Genomic DNA, 15235 nt, shown 5'->3' with positions numbered 1-15235 from the left:
CCACCTGTGCATGAATTTGTGCACCAGGCCTCTAGTAGAAACATAACATATGAAGTTGAAAAAGAAGATCTACGAACCTCAGATGTTGCTATTTCGGTGAACGTACTCAATGCTTGCTCAACATTAGATTTCTGCTTGGTAGCCATCAGGCAATAGTTCTCCAGTACTCGAAGCTGTACGTGACCCTCAGCAGTCTGAGGTTTCAGTTCTTTAAGGAGTTTTTCTGCTGTTCTCACTGCTAATTGCATAGACTCTTGCTTCTCAGTTGAATTACTGTATTCAATGAAAAATAAATCTCTTATATCTGCTACACATGAAGTCAAAGTCATTGAGAATGGAATGAGATCTATGGTACACATGGTTTCTTTTCTGTCACCAATTTAAAAGTAATCCTTTTGAAGAATGTCACTCATTCTCTTCTAGTACAAAGCGCAGTTATAATGTATTTTTTAAACAAAATTAATATAGCTTCAATAAAATAGCATTAAACATGTATTCACTCTAATGTGAAGACAAAATTTGGACAATATCTACATGTGGTGTTTTCATTTCAGCTAATATAAAACTAGAATTAAGAATAAGTAGAATCATCCTATCATCAATGGTATACCTATTCAGAAAAAGTAAAGAGGCAGCAAAAAGTAACTAAAATCACTGAAGCACCTACTATGTGCTAAGCACTGGATTATGTCATTCAATTTATGTTGAATCCATTTTATATGTTAGAAAACTAAGGCCCAAACAGGTGAAATAATTTGTCAAAGGTCACACAGCTAATAAATGTTAAACCTGGGATTTGAATCTAAGTTTGTCAGACATATAAAAAGTCTATTTTACTTTCCTCACTCAGTTGCTTATCAGATGCTCAGAAACTATATATCTGTCAAAAGGTTGTAAATTGTAAGTGCAATGACAGTTTAAATATGTACTAGCATTTTTCTTATTTTTTAAACACACATCCACACCCAGCTCTCTCTCGCTCTCTCTCGCTCTCTCTCTCTCTCTCTCTCTCTCTCTCTCTATATATATATATATATATATATATATATATATTAAAAGAAAATTAAATTCTCAAAGCCCATTCAATAAAGTCATTGGTCATTTTCTCAGGGCTTACGTTTTATCTTCTCTAAAACATGTCACACTGTTGGCTACCTTCTTCAAAGTTCCCCTCCCTTCGCTCTGTAACATGACACGTTTTTTGGTTCTCTTTCCACCACACTGATTGGCCTTTTCTGACTTCCCTTCCTCATCCAGTCCCCTTAAATGTTAGCATGCCCAAATTTAGTTCTCAGACTTCTCTTACTACATTCTACTTGCAAAGAGGCCATTCATGGGGTTCCAACCATCCACTCTGTACACATGTCCTCCAAATCTGTATCTCTAGCTATGGCCTCCTTTCTGAGTTCTAGTTTTATATTTTCAACTACTTGCTGAAGAATAGCCTATAGACACCTAACAGTAGTTTACCTTAGCCTTTTCAAAACAAACATAAGACAAACATGTCTCTCCCTACTCTAAAACTTGCCATGGTCTCTAGAATCCAAGCCTTCAAATCTGTCATTGAAATGTCTCAGCAGTCTGGTTCTAATTTACTCCCGTTCCCTTATGCATCTCCCCTTGATTGCTTTGCACTGCTATGAGTTCTATGAATTCTTGCAACACTTCAGATCTGTTTCGTTGGAGATTGAATGCTTTCAGATACTGTCCTATCTCCTAGGTAAATTACATGTTTCTGAAGGCAGAAACTACCCCTATACCTTAGTATATATTTACATACTTATGCATCCCCACCATACCTTGCTCAATTTGAGGAGAGGACAAGCAATAAATACAGGTTCATAGAAATATAACAACTTAACAGCAGTGCACACAGTGGCTTTGAAGTCAGGTAGAACTCAGCCCAAATCTTGCCCCCACCACTTACTAATCTATCACATTAGACAAGTTAACTCTGAGCTAATTTCACAATACTGCTGTAGAGAATAAATAAGACAATGCATATAGAGTATACAGCAACAAGGGTATGGAATATAACCACCATCTCTTTTTTTTTTTGAATAAATCTTTATTCAGATTATTACAATTGTTTCTCCTTTTTCCCCCCATAGCTCCCCTCCACCCATTTCCCACCCCACCTTCTGCCCTTACCTCCCCCCCACTGTCCTCATCCATAGGTGTATGATTTTTGTCAAGTCTCTTCATGAACCCCCCATACCCCTTTCCCCCTGAGAATTATCAGTCCACTCCCTTTCTATGCCCCTGATTCTACTATATTCACCAGATTATTCTGTTCCTCAGGTTTTTAATTCACTTGATTTTTAGGTTCACTTGTTGATAGATATGTATTTGTTGTTCATAATTTTTCTCTTTACTTTTTTCTTCTTCCTCTTCTTTAAGAATACCTTTCAGCATTTCATATAATACTGGTTTGGTGGTGATGGACTCCTTTAGCTTTTTCTTGTCTGTGAAACTCTTTATCTGCCCTTCAATTCTGAATGATAGCTTTGCTGGGTAGAGTAATCTTGGTTGTAGGTTCTTGCTATTCATCACATTGAAAATTTCTTGCCACTCCCGTCTGGCCTGCATAGTTTCTGTTGAGAAGTCAGCTGACAGTCGTATGGGTGCTCCCTTGTAGGTAACTAACTGTTTTTCTCTTGCTGCTTTTAATATTCTCTCTTTGTCTTTTGCTCTTGGCATTTTCATTATGATGTGTCTTGGTGTGGTCCTCTTTGGATTCCTTTTGTTTGGGGTTCTGTGCGCTTCCTGGACTTGTAAGTCTATTTCTTTCACCAGGTGGGGGAAGTTTTTGGTCATTATTTCTTCAAATAGGTTTTCAGTATCTTGCTCTCTCTCTTCTTCTGGCACCTCCATAATTCTGATGTTGGTACGCTTGAAGTTGTCCCAGAGTCTTCTTACATTATCTTCAACTTTTTGGATTTTTTTTTTTGCTTTTTTGCTTTTTCGGTTGAGTGTTTTTTGCTTCTTTGTATTTCAATTCTTTGACTTGATTTTTGTGTTCCTCTTGTCTGTTTTTGGGTCTCTGTATAATATTTTTTATTTCAGTCAGTGTATGTTTAATTTCTAGTTGGTCCTTTTTCATATCTTTGAGGGTCTCGTTATATTTATCGGCCTTTTCTAGGATATTCTTAAAAAGCCTTATAACCGTGGTTTTGAATTCTATATCCAGTCGTTTGTTTTCCTCCATTTCTTTCATTTGTGATCTGAATCTTTGACGCCGCATTTTCACTGCTTCCCTGAGTTGGTAAGGTAGATTTGTGTGCTAGGTTTCCAATATGGCCCAGTGGGTCTGCCTCCCCACTTAACCTGAGGTGGACACTCTTGGTGCACCCCTTTGTGGACTGTGTGTACAGCCTTGTTGTAATTAAGTCTTTATTGTTGTTGGTATCACTGGGAAGAATTGATCTCCAGGCCAGTTGGCTGTAGGGATCAGCTGTGTCTATGCTGGGAGAAGTTCGGTGCTGGAGACAGCCTTATAGGATTAGACTTGCCTAATTGCAATAGCCTCTGTGCTCAGCTTAGATGGGGTGGAGTCTCAGTCTTGGCTTCCCGTCAGCCTTGCCCTTGCGCGCACGTGCGTGCCTTCAGACCTCTGCCTTCCCGGCTCCCGAGTCTCCACCCGAGAGTCCAGACTCCCCCCACAAGAGCGTGGGTCCCCAGGGGCTCGCCTGGAACTGGGGTTCAGTGCAGTCAGAACTGGGGCTTAGTGCATTCAGGAGCCTCTGACTCCCTTCCACTAGGGAAAGCCTGTGGCAACCTCCGTAGCCTTTGTGCGCACTGGCGCGCGCGCGCTTTCAGTCCTCTGCCTTCCCCGGCTCCCGAATCTCCGCCCAAGAGTCCAGACTCCCCCCACAAGAGCGTGGGTCCCCAGGGGCTCGCCTGGAATTGGGGTTCACTGCAGTCAGAACTGGGGCTCAGTGCATTCAGGAGCCTCTGACTCCCTTCCACTAGGGAAAGCCTGTGGCAACCTCCGCAGCCTTTGTGCGCACTGGCGCGCGCGCAGCCTTTCAGTCCTCCGCCTTCCCCAGCTCCCGAGTCTCTGCCTGAGAGTCCAGACTCCCCCCCGTAAGAGCGTGGGTCCCCAGGGGCTCGCCCGGAACTGGGGTTAAGTGCAGTCAGAACTGGGGTTCAGTGCGGTCGGGGGCTTCCTTCCCCCTTCCGCCAGAGAAAGTCCGCCAGGCTCTCAGCCGCCCTTCCTCTCTGCGCGCACAAAGACCCTTTGCCGTACCTCCAATTCTGTGAGCTTTTCTCTTTCCTTCTAGTTGTAGAATTTCCACTCAGGCAGCTTTCCTGTGGTTCTGGATGGTGTCCGTTTTGTCTTTTAGTTGTAGTTTTGAAATTGTTGTGCGAGGCAGCAGTTTAGGTGTTTACCTATGCCGCCATCTTGGTTTCTGTAACCACCATCTCTTAAAGAGTTACTATTGGGTGAACAATTTTGTGAAAGTAATCAAATTCTATAATGTACCTGTTTTTTACAGAGTAGGGGAGTGTCTTTGTAAGTTTCTTCTGATTTAGGAAATCTACAAAAAGTAATACATGCTTGCTACAGAGAACAGTTATTTTAGCTATGATTTTTTAATCTAACCCTTCATTAGTGCTATCCTAGAATTTAGTTCTCTTTTGTAAGGTATCCTTGCTTATTATCCTCAATGTGTTTCTTAAAAAAGAGTAATTTGTCAAACACTACTCACCCCAGGTCTCTGTCTAGATTTTCAAACACTTCACCTCCAACAGTTTCATTATCTGGATTCAAACAGATTTCTATCATATTATAAAGGGCATTTTGGCCCCATTCACTATCTTTCCGAGCTTTATTAAAATGTCGAAGGGCATCGTTTGGTTCTCCAGTATACCTGGTTAAATGTTAAAAAAAAAACACAAAACTTATTTCAATCACTGACTACAAACTTTAAGTCGTTTATAGTTTGTTTGGTAAATAAACATATTCTAAAATGTAGATATTTTTCAAAACAAAGAAATGCATATTCTACTTTATTCAAAATGAGGAAAAAAATTGTTATGTAGGATTTATTTGCCAATAGATTTACCAAAGGTACAGTCCTTTACAGTACTGATATCCTGGCTCCAATTTTGCTCTGGAGTTACGTTTCTCAGCCATTAAGAAAAATCTTGGAACATCCTCAAGTTTTCCACATCTTCTTAGGAAATCAATTAAACGAGATAATGTCATATAATTATCTACAAACAAAGAATATTTCAGATAAAGACACATTTTATATCTTTTGTTTTAATGGTTAGAATCCTACTTTATTAAAGTATAGTTTACTTTAAATGAAATACAATTTAAACAAAGGAATACCTTTGGGGTTATAATCCCTAAAGAGACTGTGTGGATAACTTGATGATCAATCAAATGATAAAGGGTGGGTTGGTCTGATCACAGTGAGAGAGGTTCTAAATACATAGGCAAATAGACAAAAATGCACATTTGTTGCAACTTACTTTTCAGACATTCCTAGGACCAAAATATTCTAGAAACAGTCTCTGTGCAGATAACCTAAACTCCCACTGTAAAATTTAGGAGGAGTGATGTCATTGCGCAGGGCAAGTCTGCCTATGAGGCAACCTTTTCCGCTTACTGCAGCACGCAAGGGAGTAAGAACAGTACATTCTGATGACAATGTCTGGGGTGGGCAATTAGAAATTTACTCCAGCCTTTCCTTCATATGTGTATGTCCACGCATATTAGACACTAGCTCACCATACTATAATTTTAAGATATCAGTCCCAGTGTTTTAATCCTATTTTACCTTCTTCTAAGGAAAAATAATTAATTTAGTTATTTGGTCTCAGGTATAATTTTCTGGCACACTCCTAGAAAGCCTTCTTCTCTCAATTCTATCTAGTTTTGAGGCTAATTTAATAAATGTTTTATAAGATCTTAAAAATAAGGAATATTTAAATAAATGTTTTAAAAGATCTTAAAAATAATGTATGGAAACTTTAGAAAATTTGGAAAAATACAAAAAAATATAAAGAAGAAAAAAACACATTCATATTCCCACAAGCTAGAGGTGACCACATTTTGGTTTCCTTTTATATATTTATGAGTGAAAAACAATCTTAAACATAAGCAAATACTTAAACGTAAGCAAATGAATATGTTTCTTTGCTTACATATATACAAAATTGAAGTCACACTTGGGTTTTAAAAAAATATATGTATTTTTATTGATTTCAGAGAGGAAGGAAGAGGGGGAGATAGAAACATCAATAAGGAGAGAATCATTGATTGGCTGTCTCCTGCACACCGCCTACTATGGATCAAACCTGCAACCGAGCATATGCCCTGACCAGGAATTGAACCATGATCTTCTGGTTTATATGTCAACACTCAACCACTGGGCCACACTTGGGGTTTTGATTCAACATTATACAGTGAACATTTCTCAATTGTCATTAAATGGTCTTCCAAAACATAATCTTAATATGAATGCATAATTATTGATGGCTCACATTTTATTTCTCTGTAGTTGTATTCTTAGGTGTTTGGACTCTCAAGTTTCAGTTAGCACAGGACTCATATTAGGGGATTTGTAAAAATTCCTTGCACTGGCTGGTCTGGCTCAGTGGATAGAGAGTCAGCCTGCAGACAATACTACTGAAAGGTATTCATTATTAGTTCAAGTTATAATTACTAGTGATAGATTAAATTGCATTAACTTGTTTTTTTTTGGTTAAACATGAAATTTGACAGAAGGCAAATTTCTGCACTTTAAGGAATCTACTGAAAACTGAAATGTGTCCCACTCTGAAAAAACATAGTCCATATTCATTGATGGATAGTGAGGCGATATCTGCGATGTGACAAGGCATGAATGAAGTGTTATGGAATTACAATGTACAGAATTCCTCTAACTTTGCTTTGGGGAAGCTGGAGACATTTCATCTAGGACTGGACCTTTGAGCAACCTGAAGGAAAGGAGGATCTTGCTAGACAAAGGCATTCCGAGAGGTAGACAGCATGTGCAAAAACAGAGCAGAGAACATGAGTGCTGCTGAGTTTGATGTTACTAGCCATACACTGGAGGAAGGATAAGAAATATGAATGGAAGGATCATCTGGGCCACATTATCAAAATAATGCTATATTAGACTTTACCCTAGACAGCCATCCTTAATTTTAAGCAGAGGGATGGTTTTTGATTTTTGGAATTAATATAGCAGTCCTATCATGACACAGAGCTGCAAGAACCTAGAGGCTGGAAGATCAGTAGGGAAATTGCACTAATGTGGGTGAGAAGTAACACAGGCCTTACTTAAAGCCGTGGGCTAGGAGAAGATAGACTGGATGTGACACTTAGCTATTAAACAGACAGAACTGATGGGACTTTTTAATCAATTGCTGTGAGGACAGGGGAGAACTCGGGAAGATTCGGAGATTTTATGAGTGAAAAGGTGTAATCTGTCAAGAGAGCAGTAATTAGATCTATAAGGAGAATTTTTAACCAGCTAGGGCAGTGGTCAGCAAACTCATTAGTCAACAGAGCCAAATATCAACAGTACAAGAATTGAAATTTCTTTTGAGAGCCAAAAACCGACTTCTGCGCATGGGCCATGAAGTTTCAATTGCACTGTACTTGGGCGCCTGCACGTGGTATTTTGTGGAAGAGCCACACTCAAGGGGCCAAAGAGCCGCATGCGGCTCGCGAGCCCCGGTTTGCTGACCACTGAGCTAGGTTAAGTCAAATAGGACAGTACATTTCTCAAGTAAGCTAAAATACAGCCTTACTTTAAAGTATTAAATGTGCTACTGAGGGTGAGCAATAATGGACACATAAAATAAGTAGATCATAGGTTTTAGAATAATTCTTACAAAGCAGATCAGTGGATGAGTTTGTAAAGTCCTATTAGAAATCAAATAGGACACAAGATTCAAAACATAAAATATCACACAGGCAGTAAAAACTTACTTATTTTGCATTTTTTTTAAAAAATATATTTCATTGATTTTTTTACAGAGAGGAAGGGAGAGGGATAGAGAGTGAGAAACATCGATGGGAGAGAAACATCGATCAGCTGCCTCCCGCACACCTCCCACTGGGGATGTGCCTGCAACCAAGGTACATGCCCTTGACCGGAATCGAACCTGGGACCTTTCAGTCCGCAGGCCGATGCTCTATCCACTGAGCCAAACCGGTTAGGGCTTATTTTGCATTTTTTAAATGACTTAGTACTGCACAGCCATTCACCAATCCATTCAACCAATAAACATTTACTTTGTACCATCTGTGTGCTTTATACCACAACGTGTTTGATGGTGGGAATATCAGATGGATGTGAGATGATCCCTGCAAACTTGGAGTTTGCAGTTTAATGGAGATGACAAATATATGCATAAATACTTTTAGCAAAATAATAGAATTATGTGATAAAGAGGCCTGAGTGAAGTGATTCATTATTAGTGTGACCAACTCATCCCGATTTGCTGAGACTTTTTTAATTTTAGCATTGAAAGCCCTGTCTTCCCGGAGACCCTTCAGTCTTAGGCAAATCAAGGTAGGTGGTCACCCTACTCAGCATCACATGAGATATTTTATAATGTAGGTGGTGGCAGTGGTTTGGGATTTTTATTTGGCAAACGGTGAATATTTTGGATTATGTGTAGGGAAAGACATAGCGGAAGAATGAGGAAGGCAAAATTCATTATGGACAAAAGGAAAAACCATGTATAGGCTTGGAGGTGTGTGTCACTTGGTACTTCTGCAGTATTGTTATACTGAATTTATAAATAATTCATTTCATATGTGCTTATGAACAGTCCAAAGTAACCAGTCTACTAAGCCAATTATGTTATTGCCATTTTAGAGAGATGCTGGGTGAGACAAAATTCATCTTCTAGATGAGCACTTCTTAAATCTTTCATGTGGGGGCAATATTGTCATTGATGGCTGAAAAATATTAGCAAGGGGCCCAAGCCAGGTGGATCAGTTGGTTGGAACGTCATCCCATACACTGAAAATGTTGTGGGTTCAATCCCTAGTGAGCGTGTACAGGAGGCAACCGATCGACGTTTTTCACATTAATGTTTCTCTCTCTTTAAAATCAACAAAAAGATATCACACACATACACACATGAGGGGAGAGGTCTGCTTTTTACACACACATGTACTCACAAGGGGACAGGTCTGTTTTTTAAAGACATCAGTTGGATTATTAGCTCAAAGGGAAATATTGCAATATGGGAACAGCTTAAGATAGACAGAATGAAAATATTATGTACACTACCTTAAACAGTCATTCAGAAAATGAGAAAGGGTCAAAACAGAATCTAGAACCCAAGGCGGAAATGGCATAACAGCCAAGAGGAGAAAAGGAGTTGAGTGCATTAGCCAATACAATCAATGAATATTTACCTGGCTTGCGCTCTAAAAGCTGTTGTAAATGAAACACTGCTTGTTCATAGTCCTGCTTCCTGAACATGAGATCTGCCATCATCTATAAAATTAAAAGTTGGTTCTAAAAATATTGCCATATATTTTACAAAGCATATTCCTCCTATCAAGATTTAGCACTAGGAAGACACATTTGAATAACAGGAGGGAAGTTTTACAAAAAGGAGCCCCTTACACATATCAGCCCTGAGATCAGTGTAACAGAAGGTTATCAGGACGTGAACAGAATGCTCTGTTCCCAAACTGTATTTTAGCAGAAAATATGTTTCAAGAGGTTATTTTAAAAGCAGAAATTTTAGGAAATTGCACACTCTATGTGCCATCATAGAAAGATGCCTCATTGGATTTGCTAAAATGACAAGATTAAAAAAAATAACAACACTCTTAATTCTTAATATTTCAAAGGAATTTCAAATAAGCAAGACCTACTGAGATTTTCTTATCATATGTTTTAAAGGGAGAGTTCTAACATTTCTAGTTACATTTGTAGTAACCTTGAATAAACCTCACAAACTGTCATCTATATAGCTGTATGAAAAGCTAACTAATACTGTTTAAAACTCACCATCTTAAAACAATAAAGTTTTTCTGTAACTCCAAAAGTCCCACTGCAACTTATAAATTAGTCCAGCATGTCTGAGTACGGACTTAAAAGCCAGTCTTTAGCAAATTATGACTTACCACATGACTGACCATGCATCCTCTTACGCATAAAGAAAATTTAACTGGGCCCAAGACAGCAAATCAGGCCTTATTTAGAAAAACAGGTTTACCATGTTCATAAAATAAAAAAAGAATCTTAGTCTTCTTTGGTAAAATGTACTAATAATGTTAAAAATGTTATTTTTCCCAAAAGCCAACACGAGGCAGGCCTCTCATCTAGCATTAGTTTTGTGTGGAACCTAAAACACAGCCGCCTTTACAGCACTGAAGTCTCTAGGACTAACCATGGTGGCAGCCTCATTGTCCTGGTCACTCTGGAGAAGTAGAGCACAGTGCCGCAGGCAGGCCTCAGGGTCATCGTGTGCCAGGTATAATCGTGCCAGCTCCAACATTATCTATGGACAAACAGGGCAAGATTAGTGAGAGACTGGAATAAACAGTGACTGAGGAAATTGTCTGGACACAGATTAAACTTTAGTTGATCAAAGTTATCGGAATAAAAATGCCAAGCATGATAGATAGGAAAACTATAGGCACACTCATCTTTCTTTTCTCTTATACCTGAGGGAAAAAAAGGAAAAACGGGTGGTAACCCACTTGAAAAGTAGAGAGACACAAAACATGTAAAGAACACTCGCTTAAGTCAGGAAATTAGATTCTGCCCCAAGCTTTTCCATGATGGGGCCAAGTCTCTCTTACCTCTAGGAACCTGTTTTCTCATCCTATATAATAAAGAGGTATGAAATATGAAAATTGACCATCATGCCCTCACAAGATGGCTGCCTACAACCAGGCCAGCAGGGGGGTTAGTGAGGGATGACCAAACGACTGAACAAGCAGGCTGTGTGGGATGACCAGGCTGGCAGGGGGGGAGGGGGGGCGTGCGCAGTTAGGGGCGACCAGGCCGGCGGGGGGGGGGTGGGAAGTTAGGGGTGACCAGGCCGGCGGGGGGTGCAGTTGGGGGCAACAAGGCTGGCAGGGGGGGCAGTTGGGGGCGATTAGGCTGACAGGGGGACAGTGAGGGGCGACTAGGCCAGCAGGGTGGAGGGCAGTTGGGGGTGACCAGGCCAGCAGAGGGGGGCAGTTGGGGGCGACCAGGCCGGCAGGGGAGACAGTAAGGGTGACCAGGCCTGCAGGGGGGGCAATTAGGGGTGACCAGGCCAGCAGGGGGGGGCAGTTAGGGATGACCTGGCCAGTAGCGGGAGGCAGTTAGGGCAACCAGGCAGGCAGGGGGGGCAGTTAGGGGCAACCAGGCAGGCAGGCCGGTGAGCGATTAGGAGCCAGCGGTCCAGGATTGTGAGAGGGATGTCCAACTGCCGGTTTAGGCCTGATCCTGGAGATCATCCCCCAAGGGGTCTGGGATTGGAGAGGGTGCAGGATGGGCTGAGGGGACCGCCCCCCCCCGCCCATGCACAAATTTCGTGCACTGGGCCTCTGGTTTGTAAAATAAAAAGCTTGAAGCAGACAATTCCCAAGATATGCTTTATACTGAAACTAGAATTATAGCTCCTTCAGCCATCACGAAACCAGGTGCCTATTTGGCAATGCCTTAATAAAGGTTATTTTTGCCTTACATCTGAAAGAATTGTATTAACTTCAAAATGCTCAATCCTAAACTTTAAATTCTAGAATACAACTGCCTTTTGTTCTACATCACTTATTTAAGTTTTAGCTATTTTTAGAGATTTCTAAGGAAAAAAATCTAATTATCAACATCTGAAAAATTACACCTTTAGTTTATATATGTTTTCTACATCAATATTATCTTTACATTTACTCCCAAACTGTGCCATTTGAGGTAAGAGATTCAATCTAGTCATTTCTGCATATCCAGTAATTGAAAAATAGGTGTACAAGGGCTATTTAGTAAGATGAACTGAGTCATCTAGAGCCACATAGTTGAGATTGAGAAATTGTTTTAAAGTAATTATTAAAACACAAATGAATATTGAACATCAAAGAGCTTACAGATTTACTTTATATCACTTATTCCATCATGATTTTTAGATTCTAATATTATTAAAGGCATAAGTATTTTGAAGGATTTCTAGACACAGTATTAATTTTTAACTTGTATTTTTGGTATATTTCTTTTCAAATCTTTAATAAGCTGATAAGAATTTTACATTTGGAGAAATTAGATGACATCTGGAATAAAAGGTGCTTAAACTTTTATGAAGGTTCTGACCTTATTATCTGTTTCACAATGAACAAGTGCTTCTCTATAAAACTTAATTGCTTTTTCATAGTCTCGCTGAGCAACAGAATGTTTTGCAATCTCTGCACAAATTTCTGCTGCTAAATGTTTCTGTGCAGGAACTGCATCTGGTTGTTCCATCTGAACACGTTTTAGTACCCGAGCTTGTAATTCTCGAGCCTAGGAAAAAATAAGGATAAAAAATATTAAAAAAAAAAAAGTAGAAACTAACAATTCTCAATAGTGAACACACAGCATAAACTTTACAGAAGATTTATTAAAGCATTTTTGGCCCTTGAGCTAACAAAGCCTGACCCAAAGAAAATATCTCAGTTGAGGTCTTAAACATGCACTTGTTTGCAAATGAGCCAGCATGCCTATACTTTCCAACTGAAGTACTACAAATTACTGAGTCTTTCCCACTTTTATAAAGATATGTACAGGAAGCTCACTAGGGAACAATGCAACCATAAAACCAATATTTGGAAAAAATGTTCCACTCTTCGAAAGGTATTGAGGAAATGACTTAAAACATGTTATTTGTTATAAAGAAAAACAAACAAACCACATTGTTATTTGTTGTAAAAACGAAGAAACAGTAAAAGCAAAACAAAAACAAAAAGAATCTCTAAATAGCCCAATGTCTAAGAATGAAAATGGCTAATCAATTTTTGGTGAATACATACATATGGTCCTACATTGTGCACAGACAACCGGAAGGAAGGCAGGGGTCTTCCTCAGGGTAAGAATGTAGAGGTTGCTAAATTAGAAGAACATTAGCCTTTCCACCCATAGATCTGTTTTCTGACACATTGAGACCTTCCTTTAATAAGTGACAGAGAACTCTTGTGCTTTAAGCCTGCACAATAAAATTTAACTTTGAGCTAATCATTCACTAATGCATTCATGCGTTCATGTAACAAACAGTGAATATTCACCATCTGCCACACATTATGCTACACACAGGGAGCCCTTTTGGAGACCCCTGTCAAAATGCTGGTTGACAACTGGTGTTTAATGAAGATGGTCTAAAGCTGAGTGTGTTTGGGAATCACAGGTCCTAACATTAATTTAGGACATTATAATAAGCATTCTTCTGGAAATGGAAGAGAATGGATTAGAGAATATTATTAGATACAGCATATGGTGAAGGTTAAGACTGTTTCATGAAATTTTACTTTTTTATGATGAAGATGTAGCTACATAGACATGCTGGTAAAATCCACAGAAATGAATATTAAGTGAAAGAAGCATAATCAAATATAAGTCTGTACTTATCAATTATAATTTTATAAAATTATAAAATTGTTAAGTGTTTTATGGCATATAGATTCTTTATTTCTGATTTATTTAGATATTTTTTCACAGAAAAGATAATTTGCTAAAAAGTGATTTCCCTTAGAATTTTCCTGCAATTAAAGTATTAGAACTTCTGTTAGCTAAAGCTCAAAACATTTGATAAATGAGTTGCACAGAATGCAGAACTCTTCTGGGTACATGAAAATGAGGTCAAAAGAGTGGTATTCTAGAAAGCAAAAATAGTGAGATGCTCTATGTTCTACTTCAAGCTCAGCAAAGATGTGGGGCAAATCAATTAACAAATGACCCAGTCAACAACATCATTTAAAATCCACATGGAAACTTTACCAAAATTGATTACAATGTAGGGCATTAAGCAAGCTTTAACAAATTTCAAAGGGCTGAATCATTCAAACCATGTCTGACCACAGTGAAATTGAACTAGAAATAATTATAAAAAAGATAACAACAAAAAATGGAACTGCCCGGAAATTGAACACTATTACTTTCATTTTTACTAGAGGCCTGGTGCACAAAATTCGTGCACGGGGGTTGGGGGGTGTCCCTCAGCCCAGCCTGCACCCTCTCCAATCTGGGTCCCCTCGAGGGATGTCTGACTGCCTGTTTAGGCCCGATCCCGGTAGGGCAGTCGGACATCCCTCTCACAATCCAGGACTGCTGGCTCCCAACTAGCTTGCCTGCCTGCCTTCCTGATTGCCCCTAACCACTTCTGCCTGCCAGCCTGATCACCCCCTAACCACTCCCGACAGACTGATTAATGCCTAACTGCTCCCCTGCCAGCCTGTTTGCCCCTAACTGCCCTCCCCTGCAGGCCTGGTCACCCCCAACTGCCCTCCCCTGCAGGCCTGGTCCCCCCCAGCTTCTCTCCTCTGCCAGCCTGGTCACCCCTAATTGCCCTCCCCTGCAGGCTTGATCGCCCCCAACTGCCCTTCCTTGTAGACCTGGTCCCTCCCAACTGCCCTTCCCTGCTGGCCTGATCACCCATAACTGCCCTCCGCTGCTGGCCTGATCCCTCCCAACTGCCCTCCCCTGCTGGCCATCTTGTGGCAGCCATTTTGTGTCCACATGGGGGCAGCCATCTTGTGTGTTGGAGTGACTGTCAATTTGCATATTACTCTTATTAGATAGGATAGAGGCCTGGTGCACGGGTGGGGGCCAGCTGGTTTGCTCTGAAGGATGTCCTGGATCAGGGTGGGGGTTCCCTTGGGGCATGGGGCAGCCTGAGCGAGGGGCCTGTGGAGGTTTGCAGGCCAGCCATGCCCCCCGGCAACCCAAGCGGAGGCCCTGGTATCTGGGATTTATTTATCTTCTATAATTGAAACTTTGTAGCCTTGAGCGGAGGCCTGGGCCAGCTAGGGTGTGCAGGAAGCTTGACTTCCTCCATTACCAGGGAAACCCAAGCCTCCTGCTTGCTCCATGGCCGCAGCCATTTTTGTTGGAATTTATTTATCTTCTATAATTGAAACTTTGTAGCCTTGAGTGGAGTCCTGAGCCAGCCAGGGTGTGCAGGAATCTTGGCTTCCTCCATTGCCAGGAAAACCTAAGTCTCCTGTTCGCTCCGTGGCCACAGCCATCTTGGTTGGGTTAATTTGCATACTTGCTCCTGATTGGCTGGTGGG

General features: G+C 40.4%; 1 protein-coding gene across 3 annotated transcripts in view; it reads right to left on the bottom strand.

Annotated features, from left to right (window-relative positions):
- Window positions 1-15235, bottom strand: part of TTC21B (tetratricopeptide repeat domain 21B) — a 75647-nt gene that overhangs the window by 16238 nt on the left and 44174 nt on the right. For all 3 annotated transcript variants that reach the window (XM_080667292.1, XM_080667293.1, XM_080667294.1), the window contains 6 exons: window positions 12288-12476; window positions 10384-10494; window positions 9398-9479; window positions 5070-5220; window positions 4713-4874; window positions 78-273 (listed from right to left, as the gene is read on the bottom strand). In XM_080667292.1, coding sequence (XP_080523418.1) covers window positions 78-273; window positions 4713-4874; window positions 5070-5220; window positions 9398-9479; window positions 10384-10494; window positions 12288-12476 — 891 coding nt within the window. The remainder of the gene's footprint in view (window positions 1-77; window positions 274-4712; window positions 4875-5069; window positions 5221-9397; window positions 9480-10383; window positions 10495-12287; window positions 12477-15235) is intronic.

This window comes from Plecotus auritus, assembly GCF_963455305.1.
Source record: "Plecotus auritus genome assembly, chromosome: 5".
NCBI classification, from domain to species: Eukaryota; Metazoa; Chordata; class Mammalia; order Chiroptera; family Vespertilionidae; genus Plecotus; species Plecotus auritus.
The sequence above is the reverse complement of the archived record's forward strand: the minus strand, read 5'-3'. Positions and strand labels throughout refer to the sequence as shown.